Source organism: Mastigoproctus giganteus, chromosome 2 (assembly GCF_048544385.1).
Source record: "Mastigoproctus giganteus isolate SK-2022 chromosome 2, ASM4854438v1, whole genome shotgun sequence".
Classification (NCBI taxonomy): Eukaryota; Metazoa; Arthropoda; class Arachnida; order Uropygi; family Thelyphonidae; genus Mastigoproctus; species Mastigoproctus giganteus.
The window spans coordinates 15,256,025-15,276,820 of NC_143576.1; the positions used below are offsets into that span (position 1 = coordinate 15,256,025).

At 36.4% G+C, this 20,796-nt stretch overlaps 1 protein-coding gene across 4 annotated transcripts in view; it reads left to right on the plus strand.

The window, feature by feature from the left end:
- The window catches only part of crm (cramped chromatin regulator), a 228,781-nt gene that overhangs the window by 24,901 nt on the left and 183,084 nt on the right, over positions 1–20,796 (plus strand). For all 4 annotated transcript variants that reach the window (XM_090388247.1, XM_090388238.1, XM_090388265.1 and 1 more), the window contains exon 3: positions 6,279–6,379. In XM_090388247.1, coding sequence (XP_090244373.1) covers positions 6,279–6,379 — 101 coding nt within the window. The remainder of the gene's footprint in view (positions 1–6,278; positions 6,380–20,796) is intronic.

Sequence of the window (20,796 nt, forward strand, 5' to 3'; positions counted from 1 at the left end):
ACGCTTCTTGATTAGACCGGGGTTCAAGCCTGTGACCACCAAATACAGAGGATGCGGAAAGGTCAGGGAATGACCACCGCGTATCCCCAGAGCAATATGGCCTTAGTTGCTAATGTTCCTAAAAACCGAATAACGACAGCAACTCTCTCCTTTAACTTGACGAGCAAACTGCATATGAAGAAGAGGAAAACAGTTCTGAAGTGGATAACACTGGAATGGCACCAAAAGAATTTTCAACAGAAGAATTGGAGAAAGAAAGTTTTTTGGGGAGTTGATTATGAATGGAGATCCGGATGTTGAACGTAGCATGAAGATACAGAAAGTTTTACAAGATGGGATTCGATGCCACAAAGGCTTGTACACCAAGAAAAAGAAGAGATGACTCCACCAGTCTTTATTATTGAAATACCTAAATAAACAAAGCTTTTTTTCTCATCTCTCATGATGCTACCTTTTCAATAATAAAATTTTTACAAATTTTTTTATTTCAAATCCTTTTGATTGGCTATCAAGTACAAACTGTTTATAAATTTTTTATAATTTGTTTATAGACTGTTTCTCTGGTACACATTGAATTAAAACCCATTATAATTATACTTCAATCAACACTGTTTCATATAACATGGAACAATTTCGGTACCAATTATCAGTGCTATGCGGGGTATTGCTGTACTTCATTATGTTTTTTGTTGGTAGTTAAATGTAAATGTGATACGTTACTTTAGTGCACAATTACAGTTCATTGAATCACAGGCAGCATATTCTTGAGTGAAGTATAAAGGTACATTCAAGTTATGAGGTCTTCTAATTTATATTTCACAGAATAAAAGTGAATTTGAATGGTTATCGTACAGTGGGTTATTGGTTATTCGAGGTGCCACTCATAACATAACATAACACTGCAGAAAGTTTGTTGCCATTGCCATTGCTGCATGGATATCATGAAAATGTCATCATTTTCTTTTCAAGAGCAACATGTTACCAGATTTTTGTATATGAGCAAGAAAAGGCCTATTAATGTTTACTGTAAATTGTTGGCAGTGTCTTGAATTTTGCTGGATGTGAAAATATACAAAGTTGGCTGCGTGATTCTGTGAAGCTTGTTGTTATTTGGATTTTAGGAGCATTAGCAACTAAGGCCATATTGCTCCATGATATGCGGTGGTCATTCCCTGACCTTTCCGCATCCTCCGTATTTGGTGGTGACGGGCTCGAACCCCGGTCTAATCAAGAAGCGTGTGCTACGCACTGCTGCTCCTTCCCACCTGGCTACGGAGGCGCCTATTCTGTGAAGCATGTTGACTAAGATGTTCTTTCTGAGGACAGTATTGTCCACACTGAAGCAAAAGTTATGGAGGAGAAATGACAGGATATGAGCATAATTATGATTTCAGTGTTCAGTTTTTTGCTCAAAGCAAAATGAGTGAAGCGTCAGCCTTATGGGTATACCCACTGCTTATTCAGGGACAGAAAGACGATAGCAATTTTGAAACAGACATTCCTTCAGCTTTGCAACAGAAACACTGACATCATATCTTCACTCCCACCATGACATTGCTCTTCCCAGTCTTGTCCTCCAAGTAAGAGAATTTTTTATTGAAAGACAAATTTGAGATAATTCCATACCTCATGAAGATTTCTGATTATTTTCAACGCAAAAGACTTCTTGACAGAAATTTCCAAGCTGGTTGGCTGCAGCTAATGTCATTTACCTGTGGGCCAAAGAGATCTCTAAAGAATAATTTGCTGTATCCTTCACAGCTTGGGAAAAAAAGATGCAACAGATGTGTGGAACTTCTTAGAACTGTATTAAAATATTATGCAAATTTCCTCTCACATGTGTTCTCTGTTAAATAAATTAGGAGACCTTATCCGAGTGGGCAGGAGTGGGAGTGCAGTAGCACACGCTCTTTGAATAGACTGGGGTTCAAGCCCCTGACTGCTGAATACGGTCGATCTGCCAACCCGCATTGGACCAGCATGGCAGATTATGGTCCATTTCCCTCAGCATGAATTGTTGAGGAGGCTTCCATCCTGCAGTGGGTTGATAATGGCTGCACTTTACTTTTTTTTTTTACTATAACTTTAATCTATCTTTGTTTTTATTGTGAAGTGTTTTGTAGTATCATTCAGGCATTTATCAGGTGCTCAGGTAAAGTTAGGTATGTGTCTTCTATGTCACACATAATAATTTGTTTTGTGACACAATTATTTATTTTTAAAAATATGATCAAAGAGGAAATGGTGAAAGGGATAAATGCTTCAATGGATTTTCCTCTCATTATGGATAAAATCATTGACATTTCAGAAAGAGAGAAGCTGGTTCATTGGTGTCTGTTTTGTTGAAGGAGTGCTAGTGAATGTTTTTTGAGGTTTGTAAGCTATTATAACCTTAACAGTTAAGAATGGGCAAAGGAACCTTCTTCATTCAAGCACTACCTGGCATATTATTTAACAGGCATACCTGTTTATCTGAATTTAGTCAGTATCTTTGGAAGCACTTTTTAGAAATGCACTTTTTTCTGTACATGATAAGCATCTTAATTCTTCAGGAATCATTCCCGCATGAGTGACCCTTGTAGTGAATACTCCCAGTCCAATACAAGCACCTCTGCCTTGGCCAGATTAAAGTCTTTGTATGCGCTACATGCTCTTAATAATTGTAGACCTCCAAGGTAGATCTGTAGATAAATATTTGCATTGTATAAAATGTGTAGGTATCTATACTCTAGTCATATATTGTTTGATCACTAAAGATTTAATCCTCTATGTGTGTATATGTATACCACAACATTTCTAGATGTATAGTAAAGTAATTGAATTAAATAAAATTATTAAGTTTGATTTAGCAATTTTGTGAGCACTGTGCTCAATGGGTAGTCTAGCCCTAATTATGTTAGCATTTTTTTGTATCATCTAATATGATGCATTCTTTGTCACTGAATTTGGAACCTTTCCTCTAGCTACCATTTATCTAATTTGAATTATGCTTTCTGAATTGATTTCTCCTTTTCTAGCTTATTGACGTTGTCTAAGGTGGATGTAACATTCTCCTTACCTGAAGTTTTATTTAATTAATTGAACATGCTTTTGTAACCATGTTCTTGTTTCCAATAACAATGCTGTCCATTTCCACCTTCAATCTTCTAAGCTCCACCTACTTTTTCTAAAAGAATTTGTTGCAACCACCGCTCATCTCAGTGACCTAATTATTTACTCTATCTTCCCTTTCACTTCAAAGGTGGTACTTGTGCTTACATTTGCTCAGATATCCCTTATCACACATCCTGATTGCATTAAATCTCCTTTGGCATAAAAATCTCTTTTCCATCTCTGGTAACAATTAATAACCCATTTAACATGCAAATGTAAGTGGAGTCTGTATTTTTTATATATATATATACACATAAATACATGCACAATACCTTTTGAAAGAGAATTTATTAATTTTGATGAATTGACCAAATTAATTAGAATCAATTTACAAATATATTATACAAGTTGTAATCTGTCACGTTGTATCTCAAAATTGTGGCATTGCAGTCAGTTGCAACTTGTCATGTTTGGTGACTCATCCTGACAATAACATATGAATTACCCATTTATCTTCAGTAAATATGAATTCACTTGCATTGTATAGGAGTTTTGTGTATTTTGCCACATTTTAAATTGAAGGATTTTACAGAGCAGTGAATTTTGTCTCAAATTAGGGAAAAGTTGTTGTTATTTGGTTTTTAGGAGCATTAGCAACTAAGGCCATATTGCTCCGGGATATGCAGTGGTCATTCTCTGACCTTTCCGCATCCTCCGTATTTGGTGGTCACGGGCTCGAACCCCGGTCTAATCAAGAAGCGTGTGCTACGCACTGCTGCTCCTGGCCACCTGGCTACGGAGGTGCCCTTAGGGAAAAGTACAGAGAAAACTGTGTTAAAAATAACTTTCAGAGAAGATGCTATGTGTCATTCAAAGACTATTCAGTGGTTATAGAAGTTTAATGAGGGCCACTCATCCATTGAAGATGATCGTCACTCTGGAAACCCTTCAGTTTCAAAAAACCAATCATTCTATCACTTATTTTCTGATCAGGAATAATCAACATGTAACCATCTGTGAAACTTATTTCTTATAGGACATGTAAATCAATTTTAACACAAGATTTGGGAATGCACTGCATTTCAGCTAAGTTTGTGCCTTACATCCACATTTATGATCACAGAGCAACAAGTTCTCACATGTTAGGATCTGTCAACATGCTGCTGATCTTTCATCAGAGCATCCCATCACTGTAGTCTGCCATACTTTATGGATTCAGCTCCCTGTATTTTTTTTTTTTTTTTTGAAGCTTAAAGCCTCCTTGAAAGGTAAATTTGCAATGAGTGAGAAAATTATTCAGAAAGCAACACAAAATCTTTTAGCAATTTCAGAAGAAACCTATCATAAATGGTTCTAGAATTGCAGAACCTTTGGAATTGGTGTATACATTGTCAATGAGATTACTTTGAAGGAGATCCATCCAGGTTTCATTATTTCTCGAATATTTGTTGAACTTTTTGATCATACCTTGTTAATTTTTCAGTTAGTTCATCAAAATTAGTGTGTTTTACAACACTATATCATTACCAGTATCAATGGTCATAGCACCAAAACATGTGGCTTGAATTTTTACAACACAATTTCAGTCACTGTAGTTTATCTTTATTAAAGTTTTTAATGTTTCCTTTTATTCTGTGCTTTAGCTTTGAATTCGTGCTGCCTTTTTAATTTTAATATCAGTTATTATTTTATACAAGAAACAATCTAGCATAAGACCTGCAGTATAATATCTGGATCATGTTATTTTTGTAAAGATAACATATTTTTCTACTTGTCCTTTACAGTGTAACAAACCACAAAAGCTACATTTTAAAGTATGTGAAATTTTTTCATCATTGAAATCCTTTCTAGTGATATTTAAAATGTTCTGCATTGCGATTTATTAAGGACATTTTGAGCATCTCAACTAGTTTAGAAATAGTTTTTTTTTTTTTTTTTTTTTTCATTTATCAACTGCCAAAAAGTGCATCATACTTTATATTGAATATACTTGATTTAAATCCAAAATCTCCAAAGAATTATTATTATTATCAATTTATTTCTCATTTGAGGATATACTCCAGCACAGCAAGAAGGGTGTGCAATTATATTCTTAGGCATGAAGTGAACACACCCAACCATGAAGTTATATGGTCTATAAAATGATTGGTATTTCAGAAATAGAGAAGGTGGTTCACTGGTGTCTGTTTTATTGAAGGAGAGCTGGTGAAAGTTTTTATTTTTTTTGAGATTTGCTATGCTGTTATAACCTTAATAGTTAAGAAAGGGCAAAGGAACCTTCCTCATTCAAACACTAGTGTGGGGCGTTCAACCTGAACAATTATGTACAGAGCTTTACATTATTGTTTTAAATGCCATTTGACCTTATTTATCATTATTGTTTTAAATGCCATTTGACTTTATTTATCATTATTGTTTTAAATGCCATTTGACCTTATTTATCATTATTGTTTTAAATGCTATTCGAATTTTGAAGTTATTTACCATTATATCAATATTAATATAAAATTTATTTAACATTTAAGATTAATTTTAAAATAACACGTAGAGGAAGCTTTAATTTGAGAGTAATAATTTATTGCTTGTTTAGATTACGTGCTTATCAAAAATGCATACTGCTTTACAGTAATAACCTAGTGACAACATTAACACTATGAAGCATTAATATATTATATTCATTTAAATAGATGGAACATTTCAAGACTGTAATCGTGACCAATAAATATGGTTATGGTTATGGAAACATAAATAATTTATTAGTCTTAAAACAAGTACAGTTGATAGTACAGAATAAAGAATCTGATACTGACAAAAGAATTGAAAATATAATATAACATATGATAATTAAGTACTGATTGAATTATGATCAAGTGGTGACATCTGAGAAGTTTTAAAGAAAGATTCTAGATATTAGAAGGGTTACATTTCAGTGAATGGTCAGTAGTTCCTCTAGAATGGTAACAAGGCTAATGTGCCGCCCCAATCATCTGCCTTATGTTATTCTGATGTCTGCAGTTACTAATTATTTTGCATTGTCATTCTAGGACTAGAAGACCTATTCCAGTATATCAAAGCTTCAAAATTTCATTATTCTAAAATCTTAAATCATTATGTAAAAGTCATCCATTGTAACATGAAATAACCAATATGGTGAAAATTTTTAATTTGCAATTTTCATTTTCCAGTTACTAAACAGAGTGCTCCATCTGATCAGTCCAAAACTCGTAGAACTTGGGAACTGTGGAGTGTAGAAGACAAAAATGCATTTTTTGAAGCATTGTGTGATGTAAGTATTTTCTGGTTTTAATATCCCAGAGGACAGGGTGTCAACAAAGTTCTTGATTAGTTCATAGTTTTGTAAGTCATCTGAAATTAAGTCAGACATCTCCTAAAAGAAAAGAAGTTGTAAAATATACTTTAAAGCAACTCAGTGCCAAAAGTTGTTTACAGCATGCCAGATATTGAAGTAATACTCAACCTGTACATAACTTAGAGTGCAGTCGTTAATGTGATTCCAACAGGACAAGATAGAGTAATAACAACATTGTATTTACTAAGGTCATGTCTAAAATAGGAGAATATTCTGTTATTTTGTTCATTGATGATGTACTTTATTGATGAATGTGACTAAGTGTTGCACAAGTTCCAAGTGAAAAATGACATTCTTATAAATGCCAAGCTAGAACAAATTTCATCAGTTGTCAATACATCATTTTCAAATTTGAAATATTTTGTGGACAAATTTTCACTGCTTTATAGTATCATTTAGGGCAAGGCATGTTTTTTAGGTTTCAGTTCTGCCAATATAAGGATGTACCAGAATCTATTACGAAAGAAGAAAGAATTGATAGTCAGTGGTCCTTGGTCGGAGAACCGAGAAGTGCAGATGAAAACTTGAAATATGAATTATCTCAAGTCATGCTTGAGATTTTATCAATTTCTTATTACAGTGAGTGTGAGAGGATAAATATCCTTTAGACAGGTTAAAAAAAACAGTTAAGATCTCTTTCTGATGAAAATGTTCTTTATAGACGAATCTAGACAATAGGGCCATTTTTATAAACAAAACTCCAAAAAATTTTTGAAGAGGGCAAAATCTTCCTAGAAGCAATCATAATCGATTGTGTAAGAGACAATCCAAACAATAATCCACAGACAAAAAATTGGTTGGTGCAGTAATGTACAATACTATGAACGTGTGTTAATATAAAATGCATATGTTGTCAGGGAAATTTAATTTCCAAGTCCAAAGTTTTGATTTAAGAAATTATTTTGTTTTCTGGAAGTCAAACACTTTATTATCATCACTGTTGTGTTAAATTGAACTGTATCAGCTTCTATTATTTGATGTAGTAACATGTGGACAAAGTTGTGAAAGAGTAGTTGCTCACTTCTGTGTGTTACTTGGAAATTCAGAATTAGCCTGAATCAAGCCTGCCTCTTGATTCAGATGAATAGTAGGGCTTTAATTAGTATTAAGAAGAATAATATCATACAACAGAATCTTTTAAATCCAGAAAAATTGGGACTTAGCTTTTGACAGATTTTTGAAAATTCTGGATTACTTGAAGCTTCATACCGGCAGTCTCTGACATTATGGCAAGTTAGTTTCTAGCCCAATGCCGTTAAGTAGATTTCAACTGCAAAAAAGAATCTGCCATTTTAAACATGCTTGCTTCTGCCTATATTTGAGAGAATGCATTCAGTGTGCCATAATTTTCAGAATATTGAGAAATAACAATATTCCAAATGTTTGTAAATAATAGTTGAAAAGTAAAAGTCTGAAATTCATAGCTAAAAGTGAACACTTCTTTTGGGCTAAGCTGAAAATCAAAACAAACCTTGAAAATTTATTCCATGTACATAATAATAATCCAGAATTGAGTCCTGGGTTATTATGTACATGGAATACAAAAATTTGAGCAAAAAAACATGGAATTTGAGTCTAATAGCCCAGAATTGAGAGTTATTAATTTCATGTGCTTTTACAGCACTCATTTATTTGACTGCTCATATGTGTTAGGGTAGGGCTTAGCACTTTGTTACTTTTTATATGCTTATTTGCCTGATGGCACATCCTTGCACCTTTTGACATTTTGTAAATTGCAGCAAATGTGTTAAGGCCTGTAATTCATGGCGCCTCTGTAGCTAGGTGGGAAGGAGCAGCAGTGCGTAGCACATACTTCTTGATTAGACCGGGGTTCGAGCCCATCACCACCAAATACGGAGGATGCAGAAAAGTCAGGGAATGACCACCGCATATTCGTGGAGCAATATGGCCTTAGTTGCTAATGCTCCTAAAAACCAAATAACAACAACAGCCTGTAATTCACACTTTGTGTTTATTATACTATTAGTATTGGCAAAATGGTGCAGTCAAAAAATAAAATTGTAAAATAAAATAACTAATACCAACTTTCCTCACTTCATTTTTCTATTTTTTTCAAGTATTTTACTGATACCATCTTAAATTTAAATAAAATTCCAAAAGAATTTATGGTGAGAATTTTGGATAACTGGAATTCTACTCGGTTTATATCTAAGATAAAGACATGTTTTCTTTGTTTCAACAATTTTTTTTTTAAATTTCTGTTTTATTTCATTCCTTTGTTAAATTTTCATTTACCTATTTATGTTTGTGTTGTATTTTTATTCACTGTAAACCTCTGTAGCTTGTCTGTGCCGGGGTATTGCTCCTGCTTTGTTTGGTTGGCAATAAATGATTTTATGTATACAGGAAGTCCTCTTTGTTCATCGTATCTACATTCCTGGAACCACGACAAACCTTGACTTGCATGTGACTGCACAAAAGATACATTCCAAAGGCAAAAGAAAATATTTAATTGTGTCCATGAACAGTGCAAATGTTCTTTATGATCACGCTTATCACTTTTAATAAAGTATAAAAATATTACTAAAGAGAAAAACAATTGGTGGCTCAACCCAATCCTTACTCTGTATATCTCCCACATAATTCATGTTCTTGATTGACAACTGTTTTTTCCATTAGTATAAAATTCATGTAATGTAATCTTTCAGTAAGTAAAAGTTACAAATTTATTTCTGCAAGGACTGTGATATTTTTTAAAAGTTCTTTGTAACAGGAAATTGCATTTAAATTGATCAAACCACCCTTGACTAGCATTAAAAGTTTTTTGTCATTCACACTTTTTACAAATTCTTCGTTAGAAAATTTTATTAATTTCATCAGTAACGGTTTTAAGCATATTAAAATATTTGATATTTTTAACTTTTTTTTTTTAAATTCATGGAAATAATTAAATACAGTAAACCCCCACTATTCGTGGTATCTCTATTCGCGGTCGCTGATTTAATATAAAATGAAACCTAAAAAAATGCGAATTTTAAAGTGCCGTGAACATTTTCTGCCATAAAAAAACATGGGCGTGGCTAAAATTATCTTTCCCGGTCAAAACAGTGCTCAGTGGGTGGGGGGGAGAGGGATGAAAAAATCCCGGCGTGGATGTTTCTCGCTAATCCTTGTTCAGTGTGTGTTATGCGCTTGTCGTGGAAGGTTTCGTCACGTGCTTTTAATTTATATGCTTATAAATTGAATAAATTTATCAATTTATAAATTGATATGCTTACAAAAGTGATAAATTTACCGTTTTGCAGTGTAAAACAGACTTTTTTTTTTTCGAGTGTGTTAATGGAAGAAAGTGACTTTATTGTGGACAAGTTCTTTCCAACCCGTACAAAAATATGGCTACGAATAACAAGGGAAATGTGAAAAGATCAAAGAAAGTGATGACATTAGTGAATAAAATTGAGTTATTAGACAAAATTTCTAATGGTGAAAAGTGTCTCCTCAGTGGCAAAACATTATAAAATCAATGAGTCAACGTTACGATTAATCAAAAAATCGGAAGAAAAAATCTGCAGTAGTGTCCGTGAAAACGCGCTTAATTGCTTCAGAAATTTGCTCTGTAAATCATGATGTTAAATTAGAAAAAATGGAAAAGGCTTTAAATCTGTGGATAGAAGACCGAACTCAAAATAAAATGCCGTTAAGTTCACTCATCATTCGTGAAAAGGCAAAACTCCTTTATCAACACTTTAGCGAAACTGGTGATAGCACTGGTGGGATAAGTTTTTTAGCTAGCAAAGGTGCTGGTTTGAAATTTCTAATAAATATTACATTTAATATTAAATTGTTTCTTATTTTCATTTCGATGCCATATGCTTGCATTTCACTATGTACTGTCTATGTACATAGTCATATTATGAAGATACATATAATACATACATTCATACATAGACAATATTTTAGGCTAGTTTTTTTCTTATATATTTCATACTTTGGAACGGAACCCCTTTATTACTATGGGAGCCATAACTCAGTATTCGCAGCATTTCTCAGGAATGTAACCCCTGCGAATAGCGGGGGTTTACTGTAATTGACAGTAAAATTAAGGTTGCAATGAAATTTATAAAAAAAATTGAGAAATTCTTAATAAATACACAAAGCAAACTGATTTAACAGCAGTATGACCCATTGTGAGCTGTCATGTGCCATGATATGCACATCATATACAAGAGGCAAAGAATTAATGAAATGACAGTGCGACAAATAACAAAGAATTCCAGCTGGATCCACCCTTGCTCTAAGCCCCATTGATGTTAAAAAAAAACAAACAAAAAAAACACCTTGTGGTAGTGTCATATTTGTATTAGCACAATTAATGCATTTAATCATGTTAATAATAATGCAACATCGTAGATGCTCTTCTGTGATTTCAAAATGTAGTAAATTTCCTGATGTCGGTTAAATTTGTGCTGTGATATGATTGGATGGGTTAGTGGTAAACAGGCTTTTAAGTGTGTCTCTCATTGCTTACTGATAATCACAACTGACAGCTACTTTTGTTGAAATTGCATATCATAATAACTTTTTAGTAAATTAGAATTGGATGCTTCGAAAAGCTTTACTGTGACTGCTGTTTTGTCAGCTATGGAAAAGTTTCCTTGGTGAGCAGTATGCTCATAATTGAGAGGCATTGGCATAATAAAGCAACTGCTACCACAATATTCTAAAAATAATAATACGTGAACATTTTTGGAATTTCTGTGTTGTACAGAATCGACTATTGTTGATTCTGTACAACACAGAAATTCATTAACAGTTACTTTGATTAACTATCAGATAGCAATTTCTTTTAACAAATGTAGTGCTGTGGAAATGGCTGGTTGTCTTGTGGGTTCAGATCTGTTCCTGCAAAGTACAAAATTAGTGGCAGTTACTTCTTCTGTTAATAGTAGAAGTAATTGTCACTACAAGCACTTGCAAATTAAAATATATGCATATCCTATAGTTTGCAATTAAATTCATTTTGGTTTTCAATTAAATTCATTTCTGGAAACAAGTTAATCCTTAATATTAGGAAGTATCTAATGGTTATAATTATATGCGACTAACGGATTATCATATTTATAAATATATATTTTACATGATGCTTTTTATTGATTAATTACAATTATAATTGTAACAATAACTGAAGCAAGAACCCATTCTTATTTTATTATTATTATTTTTTTGGAAGTACTGGATTTTCTTATGCCAGATTTATGAAAAGGTTTCTATATTTAATTGTTTTATTTTTGAAGATACCGAACCACATATTGGCTCTGTTGATACCTTGGCATTTGTAAAAGAAATTTTAGTGTGATTTTATGATAAAGGCTTTGCAGTAACTATTCTGCTGATTGGAATCTATGGAAAATTGTAGGTATATTTTCTGAAATAAAGTAATGGTCATGTTACTAGATGCTTGTGGTTCTGATCTGTTTCCCTGCAGTACAAAATCAAGTTTTCCTGATTTTCTTTAAGGCAATGATAAGGCTATTTATAAATTTTAACAGATTTATAAATAGTTAATCTGTATAAAAAATGTCTTTTGGGGAGAGTTTTTTTTTTTTTTTTTTTTTTTTTTTGCCCCCTGAAACGAATAAAGAATGTTCATTTCAAAGGGTCTAGTGATATTAGCTAGATTATCCCCACTCTTCCATTGTGTGAGAGGTGGGATGGCAGTTGAGAAAGGGACCAGCGGAAAGTGCAAGTGATTGCAGTGCTATGAAACGAAACAAAATTTATTTAGAAATTAAGATGAAAATGTTTAAGAAGTAAGAAACAGGACAAAGTTTGTTATCTATTGCACAGAATTAGGTCTTGCTGCTTCAAGAGTGAATACTAATTTAAGGGACAGTGCACATCCCTTAAACATTTTCATCTGTTAAAATGTCAAAGGATCAACAGTGATCACAAAACATTGTTCAGGTGCTGTATCGAAGATGGAATAGCTTTTAATAATATAGATGAAAAATCAGATTCTGGAAATCCTCAGTCCAATGGCCATTCAGGCAAAAGTAATAAGTATTTATGAAGATATTAAGGATAAGTACGGCGAATCCCAAGTCAACTTTGTGGCAAGCAACGGGTGGTTTAATAGGTTCAAGCATCGCACTGGTTTCCAAAACATTAAAGTATGCAATGAAGTTGCCAGTGCCAAATCTGCAGCTGCAGAGAAATTTTGTGATGTGTTGGAAAAAATTATTGATGAAGGTGGCTATTTAACGTAGCAAATTTTTAACGTTGAGTGCTCTGTATTGGAAAAAAATGCCGGATTGAATATACATTCAACCCAAAAAGGAAAAGATAATGCCAGATTTCAAGGCTTCAAAGATAGGGCCGTGCTTTTGCTTGGGGCTAATGCAGGGGGAGATTACAGATTAATACAGATTAATTGTACCATTCTGGAAATCCTCGTGCATTTAAGGGCATCAATAAAGCCACCCTACCCATGCATTTCCGATCAAACCAGAGAGCATGGATATCAGTATCTCTCTTTGAGGATTGGTTTAAATGCTGCTTCATTCCCAAGGTTGAAAAATATTGTAAAGATAATGACTTTCTTTTCAAGATTTTGCTTCTATTAAATAATGTTCCTGGACATCCTACGCATCTAGATTATTTCAATTCGAACATGAGAGTCATATTTCTACCGCCAAACACGACTTCACTTATCCATCACTTATGAATCAGGGTGTTATTTCGAATTTTTATTTATGCACAATATTTGCTCAGACATTGTCTGCAGTAGACGGTGAGAAAAATTTTACATTAAGAGACTTTTGGAAATCTTACGGTATTTGCCATGCCACCTTAAACATTAATAAGGCACGGGCTTACTAAAAGTTGTTTAAATGGCACATGGAAGAAAATATTCCCAAAGCATGTAAAAGGCTTTGAAAGTTTTGAAAAAGACAAATCATATGAAGAGGTTACAGATAAGATTTTAAAGGTTGCAGAGCTACTTCAGTTGGAGGTTGATGCCAAAGACGTGGAGGAATTAATATAGGAAGAAGAGAAGAAATTATCTGACGAAGAACTTATATTGACTTTCAGGCAGTGATAGTGGAAGGAGAAAATGCCGACGAAGCTCAAGATGAACCAAATGAGGAGCCAAGACACTTCATCACCAGAGTTGATGGCAGTGGCATTTCGTGAAATTGCATTGGCAATGGCAAGGTTTGAGAAGATAGATCCTGACAGTGAATGATTCTTAAAAGTTAACAGAGGGGTGAATGATATGCTTGCTTGCTACAATTGAAATCTACAATGAAAAAAAAAAAAAAAAAAAAACCACTGGCCAGTCATCCATTAATATGTTCTTTCATAAGGTTGAGCTGCTGACCCCTTCCAAATCTCCGCAGGGGCGTACTTATCAGCTGAAGACGTCAATTCTGGCAACGATGCTCGAGAAGTAAAACTTACTGACGTTATGCCTGTCTCCTCTATTTTTTTGTAATTTTATAATTTTGAAATTTTTTAAAATGCATGCTTTTGTAATTTTTCCTGCGCATGAGATTAAAATTGAATAAATACAATAAATAATTTTATTCACATGTTTGTTGAACATTTTTTTTTTTTTGATTCAATCAATTCATCGAGCACAGTTGCGAGTGCTACACAAGCATGGGGGAAATTCTGACTTATGTAGAGTTCCGCAGAACACAACCCTTAAATTAATCGGGGAGTGGCTGTACATCTGTGGTTTTTACACTCTCACATCAGCAGAGAAGTTCAAATAGGTAACTATCATTCAGTTTGGCCCCAAGCTCATCACAGATATTTACCCAAGTACTAGGAGTGGTACAAAAGTAATGCCTCCTATTTTTTCCCCGAAGAAAATTTAATTCCTACAACTGTGCCTTTTACATCAGTTAATCCTCGATCATTAATAAACACTGTTATTTTTCCACAAAGTTACCAATATTTTCTATGCACTTCTGCCATCTCTTAGTCAGACACTGTATTGCAATTTTAAAAGTCCTTACTCTTGCTCCAGAGGACTTCACAAACACTGCTTGAGCTGGTCGTTGTCTGCAAAATGGGTTTCATGAAGTGCATTCTTCAGCGACTGAAGAGGTCATAGTCGGAATGTGCAGGATCCAGGCTTATGAGAGGGGTGAGGAAAAACAGTGTATCCCATTTCTGTCTCCGTTATGTGCAGACTGGTGTGGAGTTGTTCATTGTCATGGAGAAGAATAACCTCATTAAGGTTTTTGTCTGGTCGAACTCTAGTGATGCAGGCTTTCAACATTTTTAATGTGTCTGCATATCAACTTGAGTTGATTGTGGTGCCATGCTCCAAGAAGTCCGCAAGCAAGACCCCCATTTTTGTCCAATGTAACCATGACTTTACTGAAAGGAGGCTGATTTTTGAACTTCTTTCGTAGTGAATTTTGATGGTGTCACTCCATTGACTGTTTCTTCGTTTCAGAGTCATAATGGTGGACCCAGGTTTTGTCACCTGTGACTATGTGTGAAAAAACCTCTCCTTCACTCTAGCACTGGAGAAGTTCCGTACAGATGGCTTTCCGGGCTTCTTTGTGCTCATATGTCAGCATTTTCGGGAATCACCTGGGTGCAAACCTTGTTGAGCCTAGTTGCTTTATGATGGTTATCACAGCAGATTTCCTATACCTACTGCATTGCACAATTTGCATGTTGTGATGCGGTGGTCCTCTTTGATCAGCAGTTCAATCCGGCTATTGTCTGTTGTTACTGGCCGGCTGCTTCAGGGATTGTCAACAATGTCACTTTCCAGTGGGCCAGGGCAGTGGCTGTGCAGTTCCGCCTCAAAGCCGATGAGGACACTGCAGACCTTATTCTACTCCAAGAACCATATACCTGTATGAAGGTCAGGGTTTTTTTTTTTTTTTTTTATGAAAACCCCAAACACGAAAAGGTATCAAAACCTATAGTACTTAGTACTGTGCATGGGTTGAAGGAGAAGTATGGGGAGAGGGGGATGCCGGAAACTTTGCTCTAGAGACTAAACGTGGGTTTCACCACTTCAAGCCTCCAATAAGCAAAGTGGTGTTATTTCCCCATTGATGAAAGTCATCTACCACCCCTGACCTATAAAAGTGGTCTGCAGCCTGGAAATAATGGCAACACGAATCCCTCGGTTTTGTACAACCTTGGCAGCATGCTCTCACATTGTCTGTTTTATTGTAGTCTCTTTGTAATAGCTCTATACTGCAGACCAGGAGAGAAAGTTACCTGTTAAACTCCATCTATACAGTGCCAAATAAACCCTTTAACCTCCCAACGTTTTGCAATACTCTCTGGGAGGCAACCATAGACATTATGCTCATCACAAGAAACATTGCAGCACATATTACTGACTGGGAAATGAAAAATGCGTGGACCATGTTGGTTCATCACACTGTTATCTACCTAATAGCAAGAAGCATAATACCCAAACTAATGCTTAACCGATTTGTAATAGAAAAGACAGACAAGCAGCTTTTCGAGAGCTCTTAACTACTGGAATAAAGGAACAAGGAATTGATAACCAGAAAAACCCAGACACGCATCAAAGAACAACAACCCAACTCATCACTAATGTTGCCGAAAGAACTGTGAAAAGAAAGATCCCGGCAATGGGCACAGTGCCCTGGCGGACCCCAGATCTCCAAAATATGAGAAGAGACGTTCACACAAAAAGGAAGAAGTTCCAACGAGGGCGGAAATCGTGGCCTCTACTTGACCACCTGCGGAAGTAGAGGCCCTATGGCAACGCTACAGAGAAGCCAGAAACAGATATTCTGAAAAGATTAAAAAAAAAATAATAAATAAGCACGCTTCCTGGCAGCGACTGGTATCAATGACAGGAAATGCCAACCCTTGGGGCGGTGGCTTATAAAATAACCACCAACAAATTCCCCAGGGGCGAAGTTACTACTGCTACCATGACGCCACAAGGAACTCTTAACTACAGCATGGAAGGACTCTATTGTAAACATCATAAACTCAATCATAAGAGAACCACACACTATCCTAACACCAGGCCAGCATGCACTCTGCTGCATAAACAAGGAATACTTCACAAACCAGATGGAACCACAATTCACGATTAAAGAACTCCAAGCCTCAACTGCTCTCATGAGAAACAGAAAATGTCCCAGACCAGACTTATTAGAACCAGAGATAATTAAGAAAACGGTGGACATCACACTCAGCCTCTTAATCCACTATGCAACTGCTGCTTAGCGGGAGGCATATTCTCCAAGGATTGGAAAGCTGCAAATTTGAAGCTGATTCTTAAAAATCCGACCAAGAAACCAGAAATACCAGACTCATCCGGCCTGGGGGCCCGGCGGCCAACGGGCCGGATGAACAATGTGCACAACAAACCAAATACCACATGGCCCATACATTATTTTTAAACCTCTGGCATAGACGGGGTACTGTCACTCTATACATACTACATACGCGGAGATGGGAGAAATCCCTGGAGCCGTCAGACCCTCAACATACCTGCTCTCAACAGCAAGCAAACTATATGAGAGACTCTTTCACAAAAGAATAATTAAACATTACAATGCAGCAAACTCAGTTCTCCTAGGCAATATGGATTCAAACCAGGAACCTCAACAATTGATGCTTTACAAAACCTAGATGCAGCAAAGCAATGCACTAAAAAATACTTCTGAGTCATCTCCATGGACTTCATCAAGGCAATCGACACCCTCTAGTGGCCGAGCATCCTAGACAGACTCAGGGAGGCAGCAATACCAATGAACTTGTACAATACCATCCACTCATATCTCTCAGAAAGAAAGTTGTTGTTGTTATTTGGTTTTAGGAGCATTAGCAACTAGAAAGGTTGACCACCGCATATCCCCAGAGCAACCAAGGCCATATTGCTCCGGGGATATGCGGTGGTCATTCCCTGACCATTCTGCATCCTCTGTATTTAGTGGTCACGGGCTTGAACCCCGGTCTAATCAAGAAGCGTATGCTATGCACTGCTGCTCCTGCCCACCTGGCTACGGAGGCGCCTCAGAAAGAAGGATTGAGGTGGTCATACCATACCAGAAAGTGACCAAACCCAACCACAAAGGATGCCCACAAGGTTCTGTGCTGGGACCATTCCTATGGAGTATCGTTATGGATGAGTTCCTTGTGATGGACCTGGGGTGGTTGCAGCCAGGCCTTTGCGGATGACCTCATCCTTACAGTGGCCGCAGACTAGAGTTAGTCAGGAAAATCAGGCAATGCAGAAACTACAGGATTGGGCAAAACTGCACTCACTGGTAATTTCACCAACTAAAACAAGTTCAATACTTCTAAAAGTACACTTAATGTTGCATGACCTCCACAAATTAAGGCTGACGGCAAAACAGTCAAACTGACGCAAGAAGCTTAAAAATACCTAGGGATACTAATAGACTCTAATTTATCATTCAAAACAACACCTTTATCTGAGAAAAAGGCTCAGGAAATATACATCCATGATTCATCCATCTGGTACAACAAGGCAGTGACAACTGTCAAGAGAAGAATCCTAGATACTATACAGAGAAATTAGTAAAATAACATATAGCAGTATGAATCAGAGCTGTGAGTAGCACAGCTCTGATTCATACTATACAGAGAAATATACTGCTTACCTGTTGAACATTGAGCCCATGCCCTGCAGGCACTGGCGAGAGTCCTTCTGATAGATCCAGAAGTGGTCCATTGTGGACTAATGTATTGGCTTTCAAGAGGAGCCCAGGTCACATTTTTGGGGTATGCAGTCAATCCAGAAAACAGCAAGAAGTAGGAGAAACAGAGACTGGTGCTTCACCTGCAGCAGGCATGGTAAGAGAGATAGATGTCAAACTCAGATAAGGAAGAAATAACACGAAAGTTTATCCCTAAGGTTAGCAGACTCTACCCGAAAAACCCACAGTGGTTTCACCCAGGACACGGTGCAATTAGTGCGAAGCTCAACACAATGAGAACAGTCGATGACCCAACATGCGGATGTGGAGAGCTGGAAACTTGACAGCACGTGATGTATGAATGCGAATAGTATGAAGATCTTCATTGCATACTCATGACTAAAATCACTTATCTCCCCTGGAATCAGGAACATTATTGCTTGGAAACGGAGCAGGAGTACAAAGCATTTAGTAAATTTCTACCAGACGTATATTTGCAAGAAGATGAATGCAAATTGCCCTTCAATGCAATGATGCTGACCAAGATGACTATAAATCACCTGACACGACAACCAAGCCTAAGCTACTTAAGGCAGATAAAACTAATTCAACCCTTGGGAGACCTGGGTGGGACTCTGTTGGATGTGCATGACAAAATACCCAATGAAGCAAAACTGGTAAGCACCAAAGAATTAGATAAAATGAACCACTGAGGAACAAAAAGGCATCCTGCTGGAAGGTGGTCTACTCGGAATTGACTTCATGGACTTGACAACACAAATGAAACTAGACAAGTGATTTATCTGGACCTGGCATCACCACCAAGGAAATCAGTGCATTGACAGAAACTACCAACACCGGTATGACATGTTGCAAAGACAATACTACAGGATATAAGAGCAATCATCAGTATGCTCTATGTGCTGACACTACTTCCTCCTTTTCCCTCCCCATTTTCAACTGATGGAGTAAACCTCCATTGCAATATGGGAACATCTTCCCTTTGGTTCCCTTACTCTAAACTACTCCCCTCCTCAATCTCTAGACCCACTCACTCAAACTTTTTTTTTATTAACCATAGGGCCTTGCCACTGAAATCTTTGGAAACTGGGCAGCAGGATCTGCCAGAGTACCGTTGCGATCTCTCTACTGCCTGACCTGCCTACATGTGGCTAAGGATGGGCAGTAGCGGGTCCCACTAGGGGCCCAACAGCTAAATGGTCAGAGGAACAACATAACATGACACTGCACAACACTAATATACACTCACACTTTTTGAATCCTCTGGCCTTCACAGAGTACTGTGACACATAAACAGAGTGCACAGTGAGATGGAAGAAGAAACCCCTGGGGCCGTTAGACAATGAACACTATCATTTATCCTTAATGTCACTTACCCCACTGTTAAAGTGTCTTACCCAATGTCTAACTGTATTCACATCTAGGGTATTGTTACTATAAACATTTTTGAGATTCATATGGATTTCGATAGGCATCACTTCTTCCTTGGTAAGGAATTCAGTCACCACTCTTTGCTTCTTGATACATATATCTGTAACATCTACCATTTTGAACTATCTTTATGCTGTGCTCATGAGACCAATCACAGCACCACTCAGTACAGTGAAACTAGTGACCACTCAGTGACATTCAAAATGAACTACGACACCACATCTGAATGCAAAAAATTAGGAGGCATTACTTTCATACCTGTCCTCGTGTTAGAGGCTAGGGTACTTGGGAGTTTAATATGATGAGGAAACTGATGCTTGGGTCCCAATTTTGAGTCAGAAAGACTGAATTTTGGTGCAGTCTGATCATTCTGCAACAACTAAATCCTATGCTAGCACCTTCATGATGGTGGGTCTCTTACTAATCTTGATTATCTCCCACCACTCTACCGTATGCAAGGTCTGACACTACACCTAGTAGTATATCTCAGCTGAGGTGACCAGTGAAATGTGAACTATTGAGCAGGAGCCAATGTGTAGTGTCCACAGCACACAGTGGAATGCCAACCCTCTGGGTCACCAGGCAGTACTAGTTGGTAGATGATTCTCATCATCCGGTGCAGTATTATCACTTTGCTCATTGGAGGCTAACAGCAGTGCAGCTCATGTTTAGATGTCATAGCAAAGCTTCTGCAAGCCTGTTTCTTCCATCATGCAGTATGAATAATGCAGGCATCATGGTGAGATCCAATATTCCTTACATTTTGAGGCTACAGCTCTAAAAATGTTTTTGTAGGCCGACTGCTAGATAGTCCAATTTACTAAAACTATTGGTAAACCTTTGTGAGGCATAATAATTAGCTAGTGGGAATCCAAGTAGTTGTGTGGTGAAGGCATCATCAAGACTACTTTAATGTCAAGGAGCTGGGTATCTTACTTCATGTATGCTATATCTAAAAGTTTCATTAATTCATACAACATGTTCCCCCTCTAATTTTACTTTATCTTACAAATACATCACAAATCATCAAACTTAAAGAACAAACTTACTCATTCATAAGATTTAGGCCTTCCAAAAACTTACTCATTCATTTCACAAATATATTGTGGTCTCAGTTCCAATTTCAGTAATGTTCAGTTCTACTTACAGTCTGCGAAACTGTACTGTTTCTGATGAAATTCTATTTATTGGTTGCCTCAACCACTCTATGCTCTATGATTTTATTCTCTTCAA